We start from the raw sequence: 25974 nt of genomic DNA, 5'->3' as shown, positions 1-25974 counted from the left end.
CTTTTACTTATGGGTGCGTCCCACAATGACCTTGGTGCGGTGCGATAGTGTGTTAGCTACTTAAGACTCCACACTCGCACACTTCACGGCGATTTCGCAGTTTAGTTTGCGGCAAGATGGCGGAAAAGCATCAGCTGATCGAATTTAACTGTTAGTTATCTATGGCATCATACGTGATTTAGCTGTTTTTCCATTTTGATTTCTTGTGAAACCGTAAAATATAGCTGCTTAATGTAATATAATCATAATATAATTAATATTTATCTGGCCACAGAAGAGCCAAAATAGTGTGTAATGTGGAGTCTTGCAAGTTCGCGCTTCGCGTCTCCTTTGACGCGGGCCGAAATACCGACAAAAAACGGAGAACACGGCGCGAAGACGTGAACAATCTGTGAAATCGACGCCACACTTGCGTTCGCGGCTTCGCCCGCGATTCACGCGCATAGTCTGGAGGAGGCTTAACGAAAAATCGTTGCGATAAAACTGTGCAGTCCGACTGTGCAGATAAATCGAACCGTGTGTATGACAAATCGTTACGATAATCGACATACACACGGTTCGATTTATCTGCACAGTCGGACTGCACAGTTTTATCGCAACGATTTATCGTTACGTGAGTAGCCGGGGTAACACACTATCGCACCGCACCAAGGTCATTGAGGGACGCACCCATAAGTAAGAGGGAGAAAGAGATATCGCTTTATGAGTTAACTAGTGATATCAGGATAACCAACATTATAAAATAAATCAAAGTTTAAAAACGCTAGTATGTGACGGTGTTGATATAATTCCGTATCTATGGTTTATGCTTCAACTGTCGAGGCAATTTTCATAGTCTGTGGTAGCCATTCCAAAAAAATGTCCGTGCGGTGTGCTTGTGTTCGCATTTTATGGAATTATTAAATGTTATTAAAAACTTTGTGTTATTGTATATATAACCAAAATATCAGAGGTAAAATGGATTAGTTTTGTTTTAATGCGTATATAGTGATATCGCAGGATATTCACATCCTTTCTTTGCACTGAAATCAACATGGCGGCGACCTACTCTCACTTTTTATTTGTATAAAATTTCGTAATTTAGTAGAGTTAGTACAACCTTATACTTTGTTTCAGTGTTTTGATATGGACGGGAAATTGGATGCGTCTCTCGTGACGCAATCCATAAATTACCATGGACAGCAACTCCAGAAAACGTGGGAGGCAGAACGAGGAGAGGATGATTTATCTAAAATCGGCATTGGAGCCCTGGACTTTGCGGTGTACCAGTCCAGGCATAAACACCTAACCTTCCAAGACCGTGGAAAACGATTGAAACTTCATCAGTTTATTGCAAAAGAGGCAAATGCATTGTTTGATACATCAGTTCAGGAAGAAACGCCTTCCTCATCCAGCCTTGGGACTGATGCTACCACACCGGAAGACAGTAAGCACGAACGAGTTTTAAAAATCAATATGGTTACTAGGCAACAGGTTGGCTTTGCCTTCCACAAATGAGTATAACAATGCTTTTCAAGGTTGTTTACTTGAAAGTTTGATTGATCAATTATTCATTGCCTTTGTGCCTCATAACTCCACTTATCTATTTTTTCTGTAACTTTATCATAGTACCTAATATTCGTGTCGTTTTTGTTTCAGATCTATATGCATTGATGCCACCATTTGAAACGTTTTTGAATGTAGATAAATCTGCAAGACTGAGGCATTTTTTTGAAGTAAGTATTAAAAAATACATTTGTAAGTACACTTAATAAAATTACACCCGGTGTCTTCATGCAAATTCTTCTACTGATAATGTGGTAATAAAGAGACATTTTATATTTTATTACATTTTATATGACTTCTGCCAATAACGATTTCTAGTTAACTGGATACTTCATTCTAACTGAATTTGAATAGAACAAAGTGATGGAGTGTCATATAAACAGCAAATTTAAACTTGACATGAATAATGACATTGCCACACTTTGTCATTGCAAATGGCATGCATAGTTAACTTGGTCCAACACTAAACATTCTTAGTTACATCCTAAAGGAGTTGGGCTGGTGTAGTAATATTAACCAACCTAACCAAAAGTGGACCAAGGTATACACACTCATCACATATTATATTCCAGAATGTGAAGACGGGAGAATTGGTGATAGGAGCTGTGATCAACAGGACAGCCTCTGGGATGATGCTGAAGGTGCTTTGCACTGCCGGACCTACATCCCGATATGTGGCTGATATCAATGTGAAGGTATTGCACAATGTTATGCAAGTGAAACTCTTAGATAAACTAGTAATCATACAACTTGATAAATACAAACAAACAAATTGTCAAGTCATCATTGTTATATGCATTCTAATGATATCAATAGCACCACAATAATGAAACCTGGAGGCCATTTTAACATACCATTTGATGATATATTGATATCTAAACAATGTATGTAATTTATTTATCATTTGCACATACATTTAGCTCGTACTTATTCATACATGTATTGGAGCGAGCGTCACGCACGGGGGAATGATGAGAAAATTACATCATTTTCATATCAATATTTGAATTGGCCTCCTGATATAATAGTGAGGATGTTAAGTGCAAACACCTTTTTTTTCTTGATTAAAGCACGAAACTTGGCACAGTTGTTCCTTATATCAAATAAAGCCGATTTCGATCGGTAGCCCGAAGGAGCCCCCCCTCTGGGGCCCGAGAGGGGGGGTCAAAGTACCGCTCCGCCCGGCTTCATTCTTAAAATTCTAACAGGCCCCGTTAAGCTAAATAGGTCATATTTGGTATCAATTTCGGATAAATCAATAACGTAGAATTCATTTCTGATATAAAAAAATTGCAATTTGTAGAAATAATTAAAAAAAAATTAAAAAATCTAATTTTTCAAGTGTAATATTTATTTTTTATTTAGTATCAAAATTAAACTGCCTGGTTTTTCTACATATAAAAAATATGACAATAAAGCCTATTTAATGCAGATTTTAAAAACGTAACTTGTCCTTACCTTTATTAAAAGAAAATTGCATAAAAAAAATCTTATATCGTCTCGCGCGGTGAATATCTTTTTACCGACATCGGCATCGTTATGGACAACATCCGAAGTACACACTCTGGAGACCGATTAAATGTATTGTTTGTTGTTGTAGATCCTTTATAGATCCTATTATAAAGATAGAAAAGTGTACAAATACTATTTTTTATGTGTCGTTCAGTAAAAAAAGGGACCTAGGAATAAATTATCATAGAGCCTCGCGTTTGTATAGAAGCATACTCGTATTTAATTAGTGTAAACCACTCCATGGACTCCATGGTCGCTATTCTCAATGAATAAGAACTGTAAGTATTATTAAATATTTTTATTACATTATACCACACTTTAATTTTGCGACTTGTGTATTAAAAAAACAATTCCTTCCCCCGGCACATGAATGCGTACATTTCATCATTCACGTATATAATATATGTCAGTTTCAACCATATTCTGGCCACAGCAGGGTTGTCAGAACAGTTTGGAAACAGTCATCTGCTCCTTGCTTCCATTCCCAAGAAGACAGACTGAGCAAGTTTAAAGAGGAACTAACGTCTGCCCCCAAGCCCCAAACATATAATTCTATCCTGATAAGGCTGCTTCTGTTTCAATAGTCTATTCAAGTAAAGAATTATTTCAGGCATTTTTTTTATTATTTAGCAACGGCTTTATCAGTAAGGTATTCACTTTACAAGGCTATTTCACATATCATCATATGAAGTTATAATAAACTTTTGGCGAATGTTATTTATTAGATTTACTGATATTGCTCTATCCTGTAGGAGCTTGAATCCTTGTATCGGCCAAGCTAAAAAGGGTCTATGCTTAGATCTCACTTTTATACACCATATATTAAATGGGGAACCCGGTTCAAATCCTAGAAGGCATATATTTGTGTTTATCGTGAAAGCTTGTTCCTGAATTACCTATGGATGTTTTGAGTGTATTTATCAAATACATATTATCATATATATATATCATCTAGTCTTATTATCACAAGTCTTATTGAGCTTACAGTATTACAAGGTCGATCGAGAGAATGCTTGGAATACGAGTAAGACTCCTGGTGTTTCAGAGCCCGATAGATATAAGAGTTAAATTTACCATGATGATAAGCTTCACTTATAACCACTGATATTTTAGTGAAACTCATTTCTTTAGCACTAGGTATAATCATTTTGAGACACTGTGTTGACAAAACTTCGAACAGTTATAAGTCCTTATTTATGCCATCGCGAAATTGTGTAGAGAAACATGTTATAAGTAATGTTCCTCGTGAGATTCCGAATACTCCAAGAACCATGAAGAGTCCGATTCATTTCATATGATGGCCCTAGTTGCAGATGCTGTAAAACAGTCATTGCAAGGTATTGATAAGCACAGTAGACATAGACGATGTAGTTATAGCAGCTAGACTAGATTCATGCGTACGAATATTTCCCCAACTACAGGATTTGTGGGCTCACGTTGACACAGTGGAAAACTCAATTATATCACATGTCACTCCATTGCATCCACAATAGGCCAGGGAATTCTATTTTTAAGCCAATAAAATTATCTATTCTGTAAGCTACTTAAATAAACTCTTTTATTTACCCTAAAAGAGTTGAAGTCTTACCCCTGTTTCGAGCATTCAGCTGAAAGGGTAGAAAAAGTGAGTTCGAAACATGGAACCTGTTCAGAGTTCAGCCATGCTACTACAAGGATCCAAGCTCTTACAAGATGGAGCAATAGCGGTGGCTAAAAGCATTCCCCTAAAATACTAAAATGAGATATTATATGTTCGGTAATAAGTGCAATATTGAAGAAGACAAGTTACACCGGGATATTGAAATGAAGAGTTGTATAATGTACCTGTTCAAAAGGGAGCCGTATAAATGCCTCATTACGCGCAGTGTACCGTGTGGTTGGTGTTTGGGATCAGACATTAGTTCGTCGTCAAACTTGCTCAGTCCGTCTTCTTGGGAATGGAAGCAAGGAGCAGATGACTGTTTCCAAACTGTTCTGACAACCCTGCTGTGGCCAGAATATGGTTGAAACTGACATATATACGTGAATTATGAAATGTATCCATTCATGTGTCGGGGGAAGGAATTGCATTAATACACAAGACGCAACATTAAAGTGTGGTATAATGTAATAAGTAAGCAGATTAAATAATACTTATAGTTTACTTCTTATTAATAGGGAATATTACGCAAAACTCTGCGTAGGTAGCGCCACTACCACTATCTGTCAATCACTAACAATCTGGGGGTCTGCCGCGAAACAAGAAAATCGAAGTTTCGTTGTCTAATCCCTCTATCACTCTTGCATATTCGATAAAGAGGCAGATAACTTAATTTCGATTTTCGCTTTTACCGATAGGCCCTGGTTAACAAACCGCCTTGATGCATCAATGTCATATTTTATTGTCTGTGAAAACTTGTCAAAAAACAGTTTAAGGTACAGTATGTATAAGTTAGTTTATGAATTTACTAGAGTCGGTAGTGCTGCACTTTGGCGGCAGAACATTGCAGTAATATCCCCTATTGAGAACAGCGACCATGGAGTCCATGGAGTGGTTGGCACTAACTAAATACCTACGAGTATGCTTCTATACAAACGCGAGGCTCTGTGATAATTTTTTCCAAGGTCCCTTTTTTCACTGAACGACACATAAGAAAATATTTGTACGCTTTTCTATCTTTATCTATCTACAACAATAAACAAAACTTTTAATCGGTCTCCAGAGTGTGTACTTCGGATGTTGTCTATATCGATTCCGATGTCGGTAAAAAGATATTCACCGGCGCGAGACGATATAAGTTTTTTTTTATGCAATTTCCTCTTAATGAAGATATGTAAAAGTTATGTTTTTAAAATCTGCATTAAATAGGCTTTATCATCATATTTTTTCAATGTAGAAAAACCAGGCAGTTTAATTCTGACAATAAATAAGAAACAAAAATTAAACTTGAAAAATTAGATATTTTGAGTTTTTTTTTATTTTTTTCTACAAATTGCTAATTTTTTATACCAGAAATGAATTCTACGATATTGATTTATCCGAAATTGATACCAAATATGACCTATTAGCTAAACGGGGCCTGTTAGAATTTTAAGAATGAAGCCGGGCGAGCGGTACTTTGACCCCCCCCCCTCTCCGGCCCCAGAGGGGGGGCTCCTTCGGGCTACCGATCGAAATCGGCTTGGTTTGATATAAGGAACAACTGTGCCAAGTTTCATGCTTTAATCAAGAAAAAAAAGGTTCGACCTTTTTTTGTCACTTAGAACCCTAGCTATAATAATATTTTCCTATAAGGCACCTTTAACAATAGGTATTTAATTGCATGATAAACACTCATTGTTGTATGCCCTTGGTTTTGACCTGACTGGTATTACATATTCATAAGGCAAAATTTTTATTTGCCAGGCATTTTTACCTGTGGGAAATATCATACCAGCTGTGGACAAGAAAAATGTTTCAAGAAACTACCTGATGAATGACACTGTCTGCTGCGAAGTCATTGAAGTGATCCCAGACACTGACAAAATGGTCTGCGGGATGAAGGGAGTCACCCGGGGCCCCGACGACCCCCCGCCTAAGCCCCCTCTGGGACTCCTCAGCACAGACGACTTCCCATTGGTCTACAAGTATGTACCGCACACCACTAGAGAGTTACAATTAATCACTGTGTGCCTACACCTATTTTACAGGTCTGAATTTGTCAACACTTTTTGTATTGTATCTGTGTATTTTTATTTTGTGAAGATCTTGAAAACAGTGGTATTTATTTTGTCAGTAATGTATGTACCTGCTTTGGATGTGAAGATTTGAGGAATTCTTGACGAGGATTTGCCATGACGATGGAATAAAACTGGAAGAATGATAATGAAACACATCATCTGGTGACAGGCCACTTTAAATTTGACTTGATGGAAAGTACCTTCTTAGATGCTTCAACAACCGGCAGTTTTCAGCTTTATACACCAAATTCACACTGCATGTAGGTATTTTTATATATGCATAACTTCGGAAGGAGCAAATTCGTTGGGTATATATTAATGTGTTCACCGGATTCTGATCACTTGCAGAATGAATTAATTATACATTTCACCAAACTTGTGAAAATGATTTCATGACATTTTTTTATGCTTGATGAAAAGAAAGAAAAGCCATCGGAGAATACAAACTATAAAACAATACCAAGAAAGAGAAAGAAAGAAATATAATGAGGACCTGAAACCATTAGTGTTGAAATCATTTACACATTATTTTAATATATGGAAAAGGTCAGTAAAATGCTTCAGGGTTACTTCATTCTGATGTCTCTAAAGGGAAATTGTGTTTTCTGTATTAAAGCTAATATTTAATATTCCAGCCATATTCAAACCATAATGATTGGACTTTTAATATCAGCATTTATCGGATGTTGGCGTTGTTTGTTTGTAATACTGGACTAGCTACCGACATTAGTCAATTTTGCTGATGAGGCTCCCAAGGATATAGTTTGACAAGACAGCACCAAACATGAGCTCCGTGGAGCCCGAGGTTTCCCAAGCTGTGCACCAGCTCCCTCCATTATTTTAGGGTGTTCTTTTCTAGGTGTAGCGAGGACCCCCAAGACGCTTGTACACTAGACCGCCGCATAAGTTGTGACTGTCGATGAGTTCGGTAATATTAATGTCATATTGTGAGGCCGCTATCACCTAATCTATGATGTTCTTTGTGTCAACGAAATATAAGCCAATACCAGTAAAATATCAATTTTTTGAACAGCTCCATTGGAACAGGTGAGGATAACGTACGTGTGACATTACCAAAAATTTCAAATAAAAGCAATTAGGATTTCATTGCTTGAAAATCTTTTTTGCAATATGAAGATGTACAGTTAAATTGAATAACTTCTTTTAACAAACCGACATTACATGCTTTTTATGGGAAAGTCCGATGACTAATAAAACTTTTTCTCAATAGGAAAACTGTGGACATGAAGGGAGAAAGTTACGAAGCTATTTTGGAGAAGAGCCCAGGGTTCAATAACCCCAACTGCATCCAATATCTGTCTGAACTTCTTGGAATCTCCAACATGCACTGCACTAACTTTGTGTCATTGAGGTAAATATTCATTTTTACACATTTTAGATGAACTTTTTTTATTTTATCTTGTACTTGTCCAGTTGTTATCTGGGTTTAACTTTCTGTCTTAACGTTTGTTGACCGCTAACCGCTAACCGAGCGTTAAAGATATTAAATTTTGTCCCCAGGGGAGGATTTTCGCCAGCGGAATATGCAGATGAACTTCGTCAGGCCCAAGCCAGCAAGTGGGCATTCCGTTCAGTAGCTGAAGGTATCGAACATTTCAAGGCAGGACGTCACTCTGAAGCCTTCCAATGTCTCAACAAGGCCCTAAGCATTGACCCAAGAAATGTAGAAGGATTAGTAGCGAGAGGCGCTTTATACGCCAACAGTGGAACTTTCAAGAAGGCAATAGAAGATTTTGAGACATCTTTGAAATTGAATCCGAATCACGCGAACGCTAGGAAGTATTTGGGAGAGACACTGGTTGCGCTCGGTCGCAGCTATGAGGATGAGAATAAAATCACGGAAGCTCAAAAGGCATACGAGGATTGTTTAGCTATCATACCGTTTCATGAAGAAGCTCAGAACTCTTTGGATTTCCTCAAAAGCAAGACATCTACTACTAAGCCGCTGATTGAACCGGCAGAGTTGTTATTGCCCGGTTTGACTGGAGCGAAATCATTTGAAATGAAGGAAACTATTAAGCAGCTTTTAAATCTAACTGAGAAGAAGGAGAAGAAAAAGAAGAAGAAGCGAGGCAAGGGTAAGAAGAAGCGGTCGAGCAGCTCATCGTCCTCATCCAGTGACTCGTCCAGTTCCAGCTCATCTTCCGAATCTTCCTCTTCATCCTCGGACACTAGTGGTAAGAAAGTTAATACTTGATATTGAATAAAGCAAAGCATAAGATCAGGCAGCCTTCAGAGTAATATGTACATATGTATAATTATCCCCTTACTGCATATAATAAAAAATATTTGCTGAAATTTGAACTTTAATAGCTGTCAATAGAGTTAAATATCATATCGGCCATATATGGCTTCGTATGCGGTAAGGGGTTATTAGTCTGGTAATCCAATTTTGTCAATAGCACTAGAAACTAACTAGACATATTATCCCATTTTTGGGGTGATAATATTTGTGTAAGAAAAAGACAGTATGATTCTCACTATTTTTCACGACTTGTCAAACCATACTTTTAAAATTTAAATAGTCCACATTAGAATTAGAGGGCATCTTAAGAATACTAACTTGCTTTTACTACAACCTATTTATGCACACGTAATATTTCTGGACATCTAAAAGATCAATAGGTCAGTTTCACAATGTCTTTTTCATGATTTTTGTATTAATTGTCTTTATAATTTAGATTCTGAAGGTCCCAACCGCAAGAAGAAACGCCGTACGCAGTCCAACAACAAGCGTCAACGTTCCCTCTCACCGCTGAGCAAGCGCATGGCCATGCTCGGCGAGACAGACGCCACACGGACGCACAACTCCCAGTTCAACCATCCGTACGGCTACCAGCCGCCACCACCTCCTGTAGAAGAGGCTAACGCACCGGCGAAGTCACAGGCCGATATAGATTATGAGTTGAAGGTCAGTTTTATTTGTAGACTTGTCTTTTTACCATGGTTGTTTAAAGACAGAGGAGCACGAAGTTCAACCATCCGTACGGCTGCCGACCTCCATCGCCACCCGTGGAAGTTGCTAACGCACCGGCCAAGTTGCAGGCGGATATAGATTATGAGAGGTAAGTTGTGTAGACTTGGTATTTTTACCATGGCTATGTGAGGACGGACAGACGCATAAACACAACTCGTACTTCACCCATCAGTATGGTTACCAGATTACGCTACAATATATTACTATGTCCCACTCAAAGGTTCATTCCAGTCAAGTGCATGCCCTTCTTAGCTCTTAAAATTATGCGCTACGCTACGCTACTCAAGTCACAGTTAAAACCATTGCAAAAATCTTATCAAATGATTGTCGGAGAGATTACTGTGTCCAATGCAACCAATTCGCCAGTTGGCATAGATAGGAAAAATTGTTAATCGAAATGGCACTAAAAATGCAAGCCAATCTAATTTATTGACACTAGTCAATAAATTAGTAGTGTCAATTTCGATTAACAATTTTTTCTTAAATACACTGCATTTGTTCTGTTGCTAATATGATAAGGGTCCTCATCAAATTAAAGTACCACCTATGTGCTGCCAATGTTTTAGGTTTTCGTTTAATCATGTAATGTCTGGGCCATAACATATGCTAGATTTAAGACCACTCACGTTGTATTCTTCCCATTTGTCCCCGCCTCATGTAGGTCGATTCGCGGCGGTCACTTGGGGCGGATATATGATGTACATATATGAGAATCGGGAATACACCGCACTCTCGGTCACCTCACATAACCGTACTTTATCAGCATGAGAGCACGACAGCTTATTTCATTTGAGTCCACTTTTAAGGGTCTGTTCATAAATTACGACATCTATTTTTGACGATTTTTGACCGCAACTCGACGTTATATTATTGCGCCTATTTTGAGTGGTTGGTTGGCGGCATGCCAACCCAACTCTACCAAGAAGCCTAGCAGACCCTTGACGTTGCCGACGACTTCTGGGAGAGCCCCTTTAAGCCGAGGTATTGTGCCCGGTATTCTGCCACCCCTGGGCATTCGACAATGACGTGGGCGGCTGTCTCCTCTGCCTCCATGCATGCTCTGCAGAGGGGGCTATCTGTAACACGTAGGGTTATTAGGTGCTTGTTTAATAAGGCGTGGCCAGTTAACACTTTTATCTGTAGTCTATTTATACTGATCAAATTTAATCGTGGTATCGAATCAGGTGCGGAAGTTCCTCGAGATGACGAAAGAGGACTCTGACTACGAGGACAAAGTGCGCAACTTCTTAGAAGAGACGGCTCAGTACAAACGCAACAGGAAAATGCAGGAGCTTGGCCAGCAGCAGCAACCGAGCGGCGACCATGAGAAGAAGAAGAAAAAGAAGAAGGACAAGTAAGTTCATCCGCATCATTCTACTTCAAAATATCACCATAGTCTATACCAGGAGTCTCCAAACCCCGGCCCGTGACGAGTTCCAAATGTTCCAATCCAGCCCGCTGACACCCAAAGCGAGTGCCCACTGTCCGGCCCCCGGGAGCCAGGCTCCAGGGGTTCAGCATTCATTGAGAGTGGAACTGTTACTAACAGCAGCAACCAGACACCCTCCCCCGGCGCAAAAACCGACGATGGCCCGCGCGAAAGTTTCTGAGGCGCAATATGGCCCTCGGGTAAACGAGTTTGGAGACACCCGAGCTGCATACATCGCTGTCATCGCATTGTCAAAGGCCGTCGGACCACTGTTACTTTTTACACTGATATCACGCTTGGTTTGGTTACAGGAGAGAGGGGGGGTCTTAGGTCTTCGTCACGTAATTAATATCCTCTAGGGCGATTTTCCGAGGTTCAAATATGTTCAAATATGGCGCGCAGCGTTCAGGCTTTTGAAAGTCAAAGTTGCAACCAGTGTCTCAAATTATTTTTAATTTTAATTTTGTCTTTACAACCAAATATTTGTAATATCTTTGAATTGGCATACAAAATTTGACCTTAACATTTTGACCATGTCTCACATATCAGTTTTCTAGTATCAATTGTATATAATTTATTTGTAGAAAAAAGAAGAAAGAATCAAAACGTAAACGCAAGGAGCAAGAGCGAGAGGAAAAGCGGAAATCGAAGCTTGCGCGATCTGCCGCCAACAACGATTACAATTTGCGAGATTTGGACAACATCGGCGACAAAAAACTAAGGGACGCTATTAGGTAAGACAAACAAACAGATGGTAATTCCGCTTGTTAACGCAAATCAATTAATACAATGTTAAAAGGGTGGATCAACTATTTCTTGTTGTTATTTAGTTCCGTCAGCCAGGGGACAAAATTTTGTTAGGAGACAAAAGTAGCACGTCCTTCTGACACGTTTAGGCACTGGTCCCACCGCGAGCTAGTAAGCTATGAGCTATCGGCTATAAACACGAACAAAAGATAAGCACTCCCGTGTAAATAAAAGAGACACGGCGATATTTATAGCTCACCGCTGGGCGAGTAACTATAAATATCGCCGTGTCTCTTTTATTTACACGGGAGTGCTTATCTTTTGTTCGTGTTTATAGCCGATAGCTCATAGCTTACTAGCTCGCGGTGGGACCAGTGCCTTAGTAGTTATAACTACAACTTTATTTGAATATCATAAAATCAGAGTTTTACTAGTCACCCAGGAGAACAACTACCACAGCAACGTGTGACAAGAAAAAGTTGATTCACCCAAAATTCAATAGCTGTGCGATACTTGTAAATATTGACGTTATGCATGTTACAGAAAAGAATTGAAAGGGAAATCCAAGAGGGACCTCAGTTCAGATGGCGAATATGATAGAAAACACAGTGATAAAAGGTATACTTCGCCATCTAAGTTTACTCTTTCCCTTAGTAATCTATAACTACTGGTCTGGTGTTGGGAGTAGTCTTAAGATAAAACAGTATGTTAAACCACGATCGCTTCAGGTCGCTTATGCTCCGGTTTCCTAGGATAGCGGTGCCGTCATGTAACGGCCGTCTCCATACAAATACTACGACATCCATATTTAGCCGTATTATTTAGTATGGAGACGGCCACTATATGACAGCACCGCTATCCTAGGAAAACCGAGCTTTACTAAACAGAACATATGTGACGTTCCCAATCAATAGGTACCACATTGTCGCTTACCATAACGACGAAATTGCCTTGTACCTTTCTACGAATAACCAGTCAGAGCGTCCTTATTGCAAGCGAAAATGTGGTAAAACCTTTGGATTGTGAACGTCACATGTAAGATGACTGGCCGTAACTGCTCATTTGCGCTCTTATTTCCATGTACTTACCCCCTTATTCATAAACGTCTACTAAATTTGACAAGCCGATAATAATCGTTTGTCCCTTTCCAACGTATTGATATGGCGGAAAGGGACAAACGATTATTATCGGCTTGTCTACTTTAATAAACGTTTATGAATAAGGGGGTTAGTGTTTATTGTAAGAACAACTGTTAATTTCAGTTGAATAATTGCTTACAGTCTGTACCTATGTAAATTAGAAACGGCGTATATATAACAGTGTTAACATACTATATGGTGACCGCTAGTCTTTGTAAACGTTACCGTAATCCAATATTTCAGATCAATTTAACATGTTATAAACAAAACCCTAATATTTATTTTGGTGTAGGATACTCGACGAGATGCACGGCCTAGAAGAGCTCGAATCCAAACTGAGCGCGTATCACGTGATGGTGGAGAACGCGAGCAAGCGCGAGCGCGGCTCCGTGAGTCCGCTCGACCAGGCGCCGCCCCCGCCGCTCGAGAAGCCCAAGTGGAAAATGTCCATGAGCGCCGTCAAAGACCCGTTAGTATCGCTCGAATAAAAAGCTTCAGTGTACATCGGTCGTTTCACGGAAGCTGGCACGAATGGAATGAACGAAACTTTAATTGTATGAGTGACTATGTATTGGTATACAGTCTGAGCCGCCATTTTATTGGTTAATGTCTTAAACACATAGATATTTTCATTCACTCATTTGCTCCAGCCCTTGTGAATTGACCTGTAGTTTTAGCGAAATATTTTGGTGAATGGAAAACGCCAGCAAGCGTCAGCAGGGCTCCGTGACAGGCTCGACCAGGCGCCGCTGCCGCCGCTTGAGAAATCCAAGTAGAAAATGTCCATGAGCGCCGTCAAAGACCCGTTAGTATCGCTTGAATATAACGGTATCCAGACGGGACAGTATTTTCGTACTGGGACATTTTTTCAATTTAGAGAGCTCTAATATCACCATAAATCTAAAATTGGAGATTGACGCCAATTTCATTTCTGATCAAATCGGTCGATACTGGCCTCGCAAATTGGTATCCTTGCATCCACACTTCATTATATCGGTCATTATCGGCGGTTGAATACGGCGAGCCAAATGGCGTTTGCGTCCGCACGTCCTGATTCGATCGGACAATTTAATCAGATTGGCGAAAAATGTACTAGTCTGGATACGCCTTAAAAAAGCATTTACTTAAAATAATACATTTATTTTCTTGCATCACTAAAAATCTTCCGTGCTCTGTTAACAACTCAATCCTTTATTTATTGCTCACAATTTCACGAGAAACGGTTGAGAAATACCACTTGTAGAAAACATCCGACAATAGCGTTTTTAACTAAATCAGACTTTCCCTGGGTCAATTACATTTGCTTTTATATCCTCTTTATTCTAACTTGTTTACAGTAGAGTTCAGAAGAAAGAAAAGTCATCCAGCAAGGGATATAAGGAGCATTACGCATTTGAAGACAGTTCCGATGATTCACAAGACCCGCCTAAGGTAAGAACAGTTTCTGGGCCCAAATATGTAGTCAATAGTCAGTTTGGATGAACAAGACAATAATTTCAGCCTATAAACATCCCTGCTGGGCACAGACCTCCTCTCATGCGCGAGAGGGCTTGGGCTATGGGAACAAGACTTACATAATATTTCAATGGAAATATTGCACAACTTTTTCCAGGCAAGTTCTTGAAGAATGTTAACAATTTGTAATGTTGCAGCCCCCGACGAGTGGCGACAAGAACGTGTCAGTGCGCCGCGCTATGGCCATGAAGGAGCCGCCGCCACTGCCGTCCTCGAATAACAAGAACCGCGAGCCCGACCCGCCCGGCACCGAGCAGCATCCTCCGGTAACTATCATATTGAATGTTGTTGCATATTGGTCACACGTCACAAGGTATGAAGCGCTACAGGCCTTACATGAAATAGTTTGAAACGCCGTCTCTGGTTGGAATCAATGACAAAAAATACGGCCAGGTGCGAGTTGGACTCGCCCACTGAGGTTTCCGTACAACATTAACGATTTTTTATAAATTATTTTTTTTTACAGTTTTCAGATTTTTTCGTGTATTTTGTAATGTAAGACGATATTACTTGACATATTTCATAGTTCTAGGTTAACGGGAAGTACTCTATAAATTTAGATTTCCTTGAGTGTCGATTTTTACGTTATTTGCGGCATAAACTGCTGTATCGGGGGGCACGGCAGTGCCCCCGCCAAGTCGAGCGCGAAGCAAACACTGCCGTACCATCCTTTACTGGAAACATTTCGCCGCATTTTCAGGCCCCTATTTGAGAACCTCTGGATAAGACCAGAACGCAGAAATTTTGGTCATCCAGTAAGCTATAATCACATACTTAAAATCCAAAATTTCAAGTCTGTAGGTCATTTAGTTCCGAAGTTAAGCGAAAGCAAAGTTTCGCATTTATGAAACTCACTCATGATCATCAGAATAGAACTAGTACTTCCCATAAACTCAGAGAGCTGAAATTTGGTACAGAGTTAGGGTTTAATGGCCACATAAAGGGAAAACCTAAAAATATTGCAATATCAGTCACGTTTTAAATATCTAAGAACTGCATAAGTAAGTTTGTAATGCCATATAATTATATGATATTACAAAGTTACTGTTGCAGTTCTTACAAATAGTAGGTAAAGTAAAGGTACACTACGATGTACGATGTGAGTATGAATGAAGATATGTTTAGTTATGATATGTGTATACATAGTATGGGTATGAGTACCCGAAAAGAAGGATTGCCTACAAAAAGAGATGAGATCCCATCAAAAACATTACATGTAAAAAGGTGCAAGTCTCGCAACGCTTTTACTACAAAAAAGTTTTGAGATGTAATGTGAAACCAAGTCGGTTATTTTAATCAGTGCCAGGGGGTGTTAAAACCGTATCAATAAGATATCTTTAATTTGTAATACGTATAATGACTTGGCCATCGCACGGCTGCATAATGACAAAAGGATCATCGTCACCTATTAAAAATAATTCTAATTGAACATAACGCTAGCGCTAATTGCAGTTTGAGCATTACACATATTTACGAGTACGGTACGAGTAAAGCATTATGTGCGATTGCCAAGTCATTAAGTATATGATGATTAGTGACGGATTACTGATTATTATTTAATTATTCAGATTTAATGAATGGGCAATACGAAAAACTGTTGCTACTGTACAAGAATCAGAACCGGAAAAAAAGAAAAGAAAGATTTGTAATAATAAAAAAACTACTCCTAAAAAGAAAAAAAATGTGTTAAATAAGAAAATCTAATAAAATAAATCAATATGTCCACGTTTCTACAAAAAGAAGTGAAATCCCACCAAAAACATTCTGTAAAAAACTAGCCAAGTCTCGATGGAGCTGCTTGTTTATCTCTAAAAAGTAATGAAATCTAGACAAAGTCGTGCCAAGTCTAAGGTTCCTTACTGCGATTTCTTTATTATTATAGTTAATGTTGTGTGACTTGGCCGTTGAAGGGTACACAAGGGTACAAAACCAGATGCTCCATGACACCATTGCACCAATCTGTCGCCAGAACCGCTACCCATTGACGATGGAAAATTGCCACTTGGAAAACGTTGATTCAATAACCAGTCAATTGTAGGCTTGATAAAGCTGCGTATTTCAATAATACTTATGTATGGGCGAGCCTGAAACAAACACTTCTTTTTGGTGCAATGGCAGATTGGTGCAATGGTGTCATGGAGCACCTGGTTTTGTACCCTTGTGTACCCTTCAACGGCCAAGTCACACAACATTAACTATAATAATAAAGAAATCGCAGTAAGGAACCTTAGACTTGGCACGACTTTGTCTAGATTTCATTACTTTTTAGAGATAAACAAGCAGCTCCATCGAGACTTGGCTAGTTTTTTACAGAATGTTTTTGGTGGGATCCTTTTATTACGTTTAAGAATTCAGATATTTTATTTTTTCACAGCTTCTAGGGACTAGGCCTGTATATGGTTTTAATTTCAACTCGATACCTTACACGTACACGCGTTTCCGAGATAAAGGGTTTTGACAGACAGATGGACAACAAAGTGATCCTATATAAGGGTTCTGTTTTTTAGTGTTCCGTACAAAACTTTGTTTACGGAACGGGGTCCCTTTGTTTCCCATAAAGTTTTAAGGTGGTTCGCTTTTCATACAAAATTCAATCAAAGCTCATTAAGTAACTACACACTATTAGTACACAAATATTTCCGCATTTATCTTCTTTCGAATATTCGTTTGCGCGAAATTAACAGGAAAACAATGTTTCATACAGAAATCATGCAAAAATCATAGTTAACTTTTCATCAATTTTACGTATGTGTGTGTCACAAATGTCGTGTACAGATACATTTGCGACGTTGCCATACCATTTCCGACGTTGCCGGGCTGACCACGGCTCGAATTTGGAGGGCCGTCATGTTTAGTGCAATTTTGTTGACACTGATATTTGACAGGTAGTTAATTGACCTAAGCGAGAAGTTCGTCAGCTTAGCTAAGAACTATCATGGCGTGTTATGCAAACAGTCGCTTTTTTGCTTGAAAACGGAAGATTCCCGGTTCGATCCCCAGTCATTGTATGCTGGAACATAACTTTTTGTATTTTTGTTACACCTAAATTTCGTATTGTTTTTTTATTTTTATTTAATTTTTCTTATTTATTATCATAAATCGATTATTAAGTATGGACTACACGTATTCTTTTATTTTTACAAAGATAATTAGAAATTATACTCTACCTAATCTCTCTGATTTTTACAATCAGGACATCCACACTGCAATAAAAACCGGGCAAGTGCGAGTCGGACTCGCGCACGAAGGGTTCCGTGCCATAATGCAAAAAAAAAACAAAAAAAAAACGGTCACCCATCCAAGTACTGACCACTCCCGACGTTGCTTAACTTTGGTCAAAAATCACGTTTGTTGTATGGGAGCCCCATTCAAATCTTTATTTTATTCTGTTTTTAGTATTTGTTGTTATAGCGGCAACAGAAATACATCATCTGTGAAAATTTCAACTGTCTAGCTATTACGGTTCGTGAGATACAGCCTGGTGACAGACGGACGGACGGACGGACAGCGAAGTCTTAGTAATAGGGTCCCGTTTTAACCTTTGGGTACGGAACCCTAAAAAGAAATGTATAAAATTTCCTGTGGTTAAAAATAACGGATTTTGTCTATGAATGAAAAACACAATTATTACTATAGTTTGTTTTTTTTAGCATTAGAAATAAGGTAAACAATCTTGACGTGTCTTTTAATTGAAAAACACATTTTAAAAATAAGTTACGGCAAATATGTAACAATTATAAATCTAATACGATCATTTATATTCTTCTGCTTTCATAAGTAATCGTTTTTTATTTTTAAAAAACCTGATAACACTGAGTATGTGGGGGAAGCGCTGCTGGCCTAGCGGAAAGCAATTCGGAGGTCGCGGGTTCTAACCCCGGCTCGTACCAATGATTTTTCGAACTTTTGTACGAAATAGCATTTGATACCTACCTACTTATACAACGATACCTATTTTTCGGTGAAAGAAAACAATGTGAGGAAACCGGACTAATCCAAATAAGTTTACTCTCTGGGTTGGAAGGTCAGGGCAGTCGCTTTCGTAAAAACTAGTGCGCATCCCAATTCTGGGATTAGTTGCCAAGCGGAGATTGAATATCTGGGAGACCGACCAAAGCTTACAAAACATAAAAACTCAAAAATGCGCGTTTTCTCATAGACCTAGCTAAGAGATCAAACCCCTTATAGCAAATTTCATCGAAATCGTTAGAGCCGTTTCTGATACCATCCAAATATATAAATAAATAATTATATATCTAATAATTGCTCGTTTAAAGGTAAGATAGCACAAAGGAGAAACAAAAAGAAATTACCTACTCGCACCAGTCTTGAACCCCAATCCTCTTGCACGTATTTCCACGAACATACCCTTACGCTATTGCAACATACTTACGTTGTGTGAAATTGTCTACTACAAGGATCACGGAAACACTGTTTGCATGTGTGAGTAATAGTAGGAAAAAGCGTGACAGCAACACTCCGTCGAATTAAAAAGGTGGTTTTTGCACAATGAAGTATTCAATGTTTATTTTAATAGTTCAATATTTACTTAAAGAGTGCGCGAAACATACTTTTAAGTATACAAATACCAAGACCATTTCACAAAAAAATAAAATCTGAAATTTTGCAAAAGTGGTGCCATCTAGCGAGAGTTAAGTTTTGAGTAACCTAGGCGAACCACCTTAAGTCATAATGTATTGTTTGTCATATTATCGTTAGTCATAAAACTGAAACCGTTAACTTTTCAGGATTTTCGTAAGGTGATTCTATAGATAGGTTAGGTTAGGTTTGTTTTATGGCAATCCTGAAAAGTTACGCGTTTCTGAGAAAAACCAATTATGACTAACGAAAATTCGGACAAACAATACATTATGACTTAAAACTATTTGGGAAACAATAGAGACCCTTACGGAACACTTATGTTTCCTTTTGAGGTACGGAACGCTAAAAAAGTTTTTGTACGTACAATTTTGTAATGAATGTTTGACGACCGGTCTGGCCTAGTGGCTAGTGACCCTGCCTGCGAAGCCGATGGTCCTGGGTTCGAATCCCAGTAAGGGCATTTATTTGTATGATGATACAGATATTTGTTCCTGAGTCATGGGTGTTTTCTATGTATTTAAGTATTTGTATATTATATATATCGTTGTCTGAGTACCCACAACACAAGCCTTCTTGAGCTTACTGTGGGACTTAGTCAATCTGTGTAAGAATGTCCTATAATATTTATTTATTTATTTAATGTTTATTGCAGGTCCGCAAAGGCAACATAGTGCTGGACAAGTTCGGGTCGTTCCGGCTGGCGCAGGAGGGCGAGACGCCGGTGTCGGTGGGCGGGCAGCGGCCGGAGCAGTTCGTGACGCGCATCAAGCCGCCCACGCCCGGCGCGCGCCGCCCGCGCAGCCCGCCCTCGCCGCGCCCGCGCCGCCGCTCCTCCACCTCCGACGACGCTAGGGACCAGAAAAGGTCGCGCAGCAGGTGTGCCCCCCCCCCCCCCCCCCGCCTCCCGCCATCACCCGCCGTCTCTGGTGTTCGCGGTTCACATTCGTTCACGATAAAATCAATAACAAAACAAGAGTAAACCTTTGTTCTATTGTAAACTTCGGCAATGTTAATCTTTCGAGTCGCGATATCGCATTCGAAATGGTAATCTAAATTCAATCTTAAATTTAAAATCTCCGAGTCGCTTTTTGGCTGACATATTTGCCAGGAAACCCTGCAACTTCAATAGGAGCCGAGTACAAATAATGTACATATGTAACATACGTAAAAAGATACACCGCTGGTTCATGTTCATACTTATATGTAAAATAATTAACTTTCGTAATTATTTTAATGTATCCAGCAGACCCTCCTACTCAGTATATAAAATAAAAGGGGCGTCCATTCATTACGCGACGGGTTATTGATGATTTTGTGGACTCTCACGTAATTAATGGAGCCGCCAAAACGTTTACTATTCAGCATAAAAATGAAGTAATAGAACGAATGAGAGCCGTCGAACCAATGCATAAGAGATGTGCGGATTTTTGGATTCGGCTGACAATTTCAATTAATTCTCATGGTAGATAGTGGCGTGATGTAGTGCTAGGATCAGTATTTTGCTCATTTTGCACACTTTATTATCAAACTTGCACTTGCCAGTATTTACAGCGCAATATTATTTGATCTATTTGACACAAATTGTACAATAATATATATATATATTTATATACCACTAGAATGTGTAAAGCACGATTTTCGCGTGGTTAGTATCTTACGAATTGAACTTTAACATACATAGAATATAAATGTTACTATAATATTGTTAGTTATTATGGCGGTTATGGCCTTGACCTAAATTTGTGGATGGATGTGATAGTTCGAGTTTTAACTGACCTAAATCGTAATACTCTAAATAGTAAATTAGTAATGTGTGTAGAACTAGATAATTTTGTACTTAATTACCGTAGCAAGACAGTCAAAACAGTATTTCCAGCTCGTTTGTACTCATTCAATCTTCTAATTTAATTCAATTCTTGTAATTTTATGATTATGACGATGTAAAATAGGCTTTTACCCAAAAAGGGACCGTGTACTTAGATTACCGAAAAGAAAAAAAAAGAAAAGAGAAAACACGGGAAACAAAGCTTAATAATAATAAAAATTGGCTTGATCATTAGTTTACAAGTTTTCATTTTCCTTTGTCTTTCTCTACACCAGGATAAAAAGAACCAATCGTACTAAATTACTAGAAGTTCAGAGTCGCAAGTTGTTTTCAGTCGTCTATTTCATATTCAAGCATTCTATTCTACGCGGTTTGGCGACCCCTGGTCTAGATATACCGTTATTGTTTCTCTTATTCTTAGTCGGTACACTCTTGCCAGAGTGGTCGTGGTCATCATTGTGAATCTCGATGAGTGATGATCTTGCTAATACGGCGCCATTCGTCGCGAACTGCAGCTTTCCGGGCACATTCGTAAACCGAGCACTCAGTTGCGGCCTCGATCCGGTCTGTCCATCTCATTGGTGATCTATATTATTCATTGATACAGTTATTGTATGTCTCGTTTCTCGTGCAGGTCGCGGCCGCGCAAGTACCGGTCGCGCTCGGGCTCTCGGTCGCGCTCGGCGTCGTCGGGCAGCGGCTCGGCGGGCTCGCGGCGGCGCCGCTCCGGCTCGCCGCGCTCGCGCTCGCGCTCCGACGCCTCGCGCTCCTACTACTCGCGCAGCCGCTCCCGCAGCCGCTCCGGCTCCAGGGATGGAAGGTTTGTCTAATATTTTGATATTTTTCTATTATTGTCTCTCTAGTAGTGTTGTCCCGAGCTTGGGTTCGGTACCTAATACCGAGAATTAGCAAAATAGTTTATAATAAAGCTCCTGCCATCCGACGTTCCAACGGAGAGAAGAAACTACGCCTTCCTTTTTTTTGTTGCGGGGATAAATGTATTTATGCATCTCAGCCCCGGGCCAGGGAAGCCCATAAGGGGGATGGTATATGGGACTCCCTCCTCCTGCAATTCCCTGTTAGTCAGAGAGAGGGGAGGAGATTACCCACTAACATCCCTGCGGCGATTCTCCGCACTGCCATTTATGGGGGCGCCATGGGGTCGCAACCGTTCTACCACGGCAAAACTATGCCTTCCTGCGGGCGCAGCACGGTTCCATTTTTATCGACTATCACTATGCGCGTCCCTTTCGCACTAACATACTTGTTAGAACGTGACAGGCATGGTGATAAGGGATAAAAACGCGCCCGTTGTTACGCCGCCTGGGCTTAGTCCAATTTTCTAACAACGTTCACTTTTAATAACATTGATAATATGATATGCTGATATACTTTATAATTATAACAAATGCAGCTTCATCGGATTTGGCACAATATGGCAAAACAAAGTTTTTGAGATTTTTGGATACAATAAATAGTTTCACAATTGATAATAATTTACTAATGAATCTATCTGATCTGTTAAGATTCCGTCGCTTCAACCGTCGCGGCAACTGGCGCGGCCGCGGCGGCTTCGAGCGCGGCACGTACTACCGGCCGCGCTTCCACACCTTCAACGGCGCGGGGCGCGGACGCGGCCGCGGCGGGAACGACTTCCGCCGCGACGACCAGCGCCGCTTCCAGCAGGACTGGCGCGACAACCGCAGCCGGGGAGGACGGCCCTTCAGGCCTCGCCGTGGACAAGGGGGACGGGGGAGACCTTTCAGGTAAAACGATCGGCTCAACAATAACTCCTAATTCATAAATTAACATCTTTAGCGTCAACAAGCTTCCACACGTTGAAAGGTATAAGAAGCGGCCGCGGTAGCGTTGGCGTCATTCCACGCCAGTTATAGAGCCGCAAGAAGGTACTTAGGAATACCTTGTTTTCATCCATATAATTTATACCAATATTATAATTTTAGCATTTTTATTAATTTGCAGGACTATTGTTCGGAATCCCTTCATTGTTTTCCAATGTTCATCACATTTCGCGAATGGTTATACAAACTTTTATGACATTAATATTTATCCAAGACGTGTAGGTTTTTTGAATCATATCAAGGAACGCGAACCATCGCACAGTTTACACATTCCAGCAACCATACATAAACACTCAAAATACATTCCCGAATTCACTCGCACAGGTTACCAATCTTCGTACGAAGCTCAGTGGGTCTGAGTAATAATAACAATCATAGATTAAAATCTAAACTTTTTTTACAGGGGAGGATTCCGAGACTTCCGCGACCGCCGCGGCGGACGGTACTCGCGCTCGCGCAGCCCCGACAGGACGCGCCGCTCGCGCTCCTACAGTCCCGAACGGCGCGACAAGGATAGAGACAGGTCAGTTTACGATTATTGAACATGTATCATTTATCTCGATACTTTGAATGAAGAGAAATGTTGACATCATGTCCAAGTTGCCTACTCAAAATATTTAGTAGGAACTGTACACGTACACCCAGCCGCAAAAGTGCATAGTAACGTCGTGAATTAATTTCGTGCATAATTAGACAGAGATTTTTAAAACTAAATATCGGAAGGAAGTCACTACCGTTGCCTCGTGTAATATATTATGTGTGTAATTGTATAATGTATTGTGCCCATGCAATTTGGCAGCGCGCTGAACAGTAAGGACATTATGAGATAGCATTCTAACTGAATATGAGCAGCAATTAACATACAAGTAAAATAAGTGGAAGCATTCCCTTTGTTTCTGTCCTAACTGTCGTAAGGGTGGCATTCCACCTGTCTAATTTTTTTGTCCAATGTGTATTTTGTCTCACATTTCGCTTAATGAGAGAGTGACGCAATGACTTTGAACCAAGATATTGGACAGATGGAATACCATCGACCACCCCAGGACGCAAATAATTGAGCCATGAGTAAATACCCTGTAAGGTGTTGTGCCTAAGAATAATGTGTTCCTAATTTGCAGCTACTCCCGCTACTCTGAACGCGACAGCCACCGCAGCGAGGGCGAGTACGAGGAAGAGAGATACGTGGACCGTAAGGAGTACGACGGCAAATGGGCCGACGGGAACGAACCCGAAAGGAACCACACCGAAGAAAAGCCCGCTGAACCTGCCCCCAAAGAGTAACTCCTATACCACCAACGTTTTAAACTTTCTAGGCTATACTGTATTGGTTAGGGTGCCGACTTCTTATTCACTCGCATTACCCGTTTTAACACATCCTTGAGGTTTAGTTGTAAATATAGTTTTATGAGTACTGTAGGTATTTTCTTTAGTCAGAGAATTTGGTGTCAAAATTAACTGCATTCAATCAATAGCTTGTCATATGTGACGTCCCACGGGCAAAGGTACCTTATGGCGGGTATGGAGTTATGCATACCCCAGTAATCTACAATAAACAAGCTATCGATAACACAAAAGATCAACCTTCTAAGTTGCGTAGTTACAGAGATATGATTTTTTTAAAATAATGTTGTGAAATGAGCAACTTTACAATAGAGAAGTTTTAAGTTTAGCCGCCTAAAAAACTATGTTCCTGAAGTAAGTTACATAGTTGACTACAAATAATAATACCTTATATATCTGAGATTAAAAAAATGTTGCGACTTGTTCTGTAATGCAAATAGAAACCTTTGATATCGACTGATTTATGTGTATACTAACCAATCTCTTGAAAATAAAGTCTTATTTCATTTTCACGATTGATTGCAATGAGCTCTCAAGATTTAAATTGTATCTATTAGAAAACGACACTGAGAGACAGTTTAAGCAAAAAGCAATACCGATTTAGAGGTGAAAATGTATTTTCTGACTTTTTCATATAAAATCAGAAAATTGAATATTTTTACTTTTAATGTAACAAACAATCAATTTTTCTGAGCACATATGAAAGAAATTCTATCATTCAAATGAAATAAATCCTAAAACCCCAACTAAATACTATATTTAACCCCTTATGCCACTTTAAACTTACATAACAATTACAGTATTTGCTCCATACATTTACGAAAAGGTACCTTATGGAAATAAATCTAATAATACATCACTACAAAACATCAATCACATTGAAGTTTATCTTTTATGAATAGAAAATATTAATTTACATTAAACTGCCACAAATTTAATTAGTTCTTCGTCATAATAATCTTAAAAAAGACCAATAATTTGTATGTAATGAAAAGGTACCTTGTGGTTAAGTTACATGATGAGGCATGATGATGATGGAACAGTTAGGATAAACTAATAATATTTTGGGGTAAAGATGGTATAAATAGTCTATTTCTTATCAATAATATATTTTGGTTGCCATTGAAGACAAGCGGCATTGAGGTTCAATGACCTCAGATATTCCATAAGGTAATGCGTCGGGTATTGGCATTTTTCAGCAAACCAATGGCTGATTTATTGCATGCGACCAAACCAAATGAAGATTATTCTAGTTAAGAAAGACTTGACGAGAGTTACTTTGGTATAATAGCAGGCTACTTGGATTTGTAATATCGGTCGATGTACGGTTATAATATTTGCTAGGCGCCCCAACCAGAACTGAAATTATCAAATTAGTTTTGCAGAATGCTAATACAGTTCTCTACCAAACTTCTTTTCCCGTATTGACTAGTTTTTTTGGGAATTTTCAATCTTTTTTCCATAAGGTACCTTTTCGACTAAACTCTGAGACGACATTACTAGGCTTATAACTAACTTATAACAAAAATAAAAACAGGTAAACAAACGTTACGCATTAAGGTTTCAGATCACACAATAAAAAAAAATTGAGCATTTTTTCACCTCTTTACAAAACATTTCATATCTCCGAAACTAGAAACCCTCATAAGGTACCTTTTCCCGTGGAACGTCACATATTGAAGGCCATTCCATGTTGCATCTTGTCAGATGTGTGTTAATTAAGACGGTACTAAAAATATTAATAAAGAATGAACACTCAA

General features: G+C 39.4%; 1 protein-coding gene across 7 annotated transcripts; it reads left to right on the top strand.

Annotated features, from left to right (window-relative positions):
- The first annotated feature begins 817 nt into the window (after positions 1-817).
- On the top strand, positions 818-25974 carry LOC134663562 (tetratricopeptide repeat protein 14 homolog). Of its 7 annotated transcripts, none has more exons than XM_063519960.1 (19): positions 818-952; positions 1117-1426; positions 1639-1715; positions 2118-2240; positions 6443-6663; positions 7988-8128; positions 8278-8954; positions 9459-9688; positions 10939-11108; positions 11768-11917; positions 12474-12548; positions 13362-13538; positions 14410-14500; positions 14722-14850; positions 19839-20062; positions 21646-21831; positions 22538-22777; positions 23277-23396; positions 23992-25974. In XM_063519960.1, the coding sequence occupies exons 2-19, from the start codon at positions 1126-1128 to the stop codon at positions 24152-24154; spliced, it is 3495 nt and encodes a 1164-aa protein (XP_063376030.1). In that variant the 5' UTR covers positions 818-952; positions 1117-1125; the 3' UTR covers positions 24155-25974. The 7 variants fall into 7 exon arrangements, with proteins under 7 accessions (XP_063376030.1, XP_063376031.1, XP_063376032.1 ...); XM_063519961.1 differs by having other exon boundaries at positions 14407-14500; positions 19839-20050; XM_063519962.1 differs by having other exon boundaries at positions 14407-14500; positions 24019-25974.

This window comes from Cydia fagiglandana, chromosome 4 (genome assembly GCF_963556715.1).
Source record: "Cydia fagiglandana chromosome 4, ilCydFagi1.1, whole genome shotgun sequence".
In the NCBI taxonomy this organism is placed as follows: Eukaryota; Metazoa; Arthropoda; class Insecta; order Lepidoptera; family Tortricidae; genus Cydia; species Cydia fagiglandana.
The sequence above is the reverse complement of the archived record's forward strand: the minus strand, read 5'-3'. Positions and strand labels throughout refer to the sequence as shown.

What these genes read in the sequence shown, in the direction of transcription:
- LOC134663562 (XM_063519959.1), top strand. Translation starts at nt 1,126, where the DNA reads ATGGACGGGAAATTGGATGCGTCTCTCGTGACGCAATCCATAAATTAC. An exon ending in ATTCACAAGACCCGCCTAAG is followed by an intron (nt 14,501 to 14,721) that starts GTAAGAACAGTT and finishes GTAATGTTGCAG; the next exon opens with CCCCCGACGAGTGGCGACAA. An exon ending in CAGAAAAGGTCGCGCAGCAG is followed by an intron (nt 20,063 to 21,645) that starts GTGTGCCCCCCC and finishes TTTCTCGTGCAG; the next exon opens with GTCGCGGCCGCGCAAGTACC.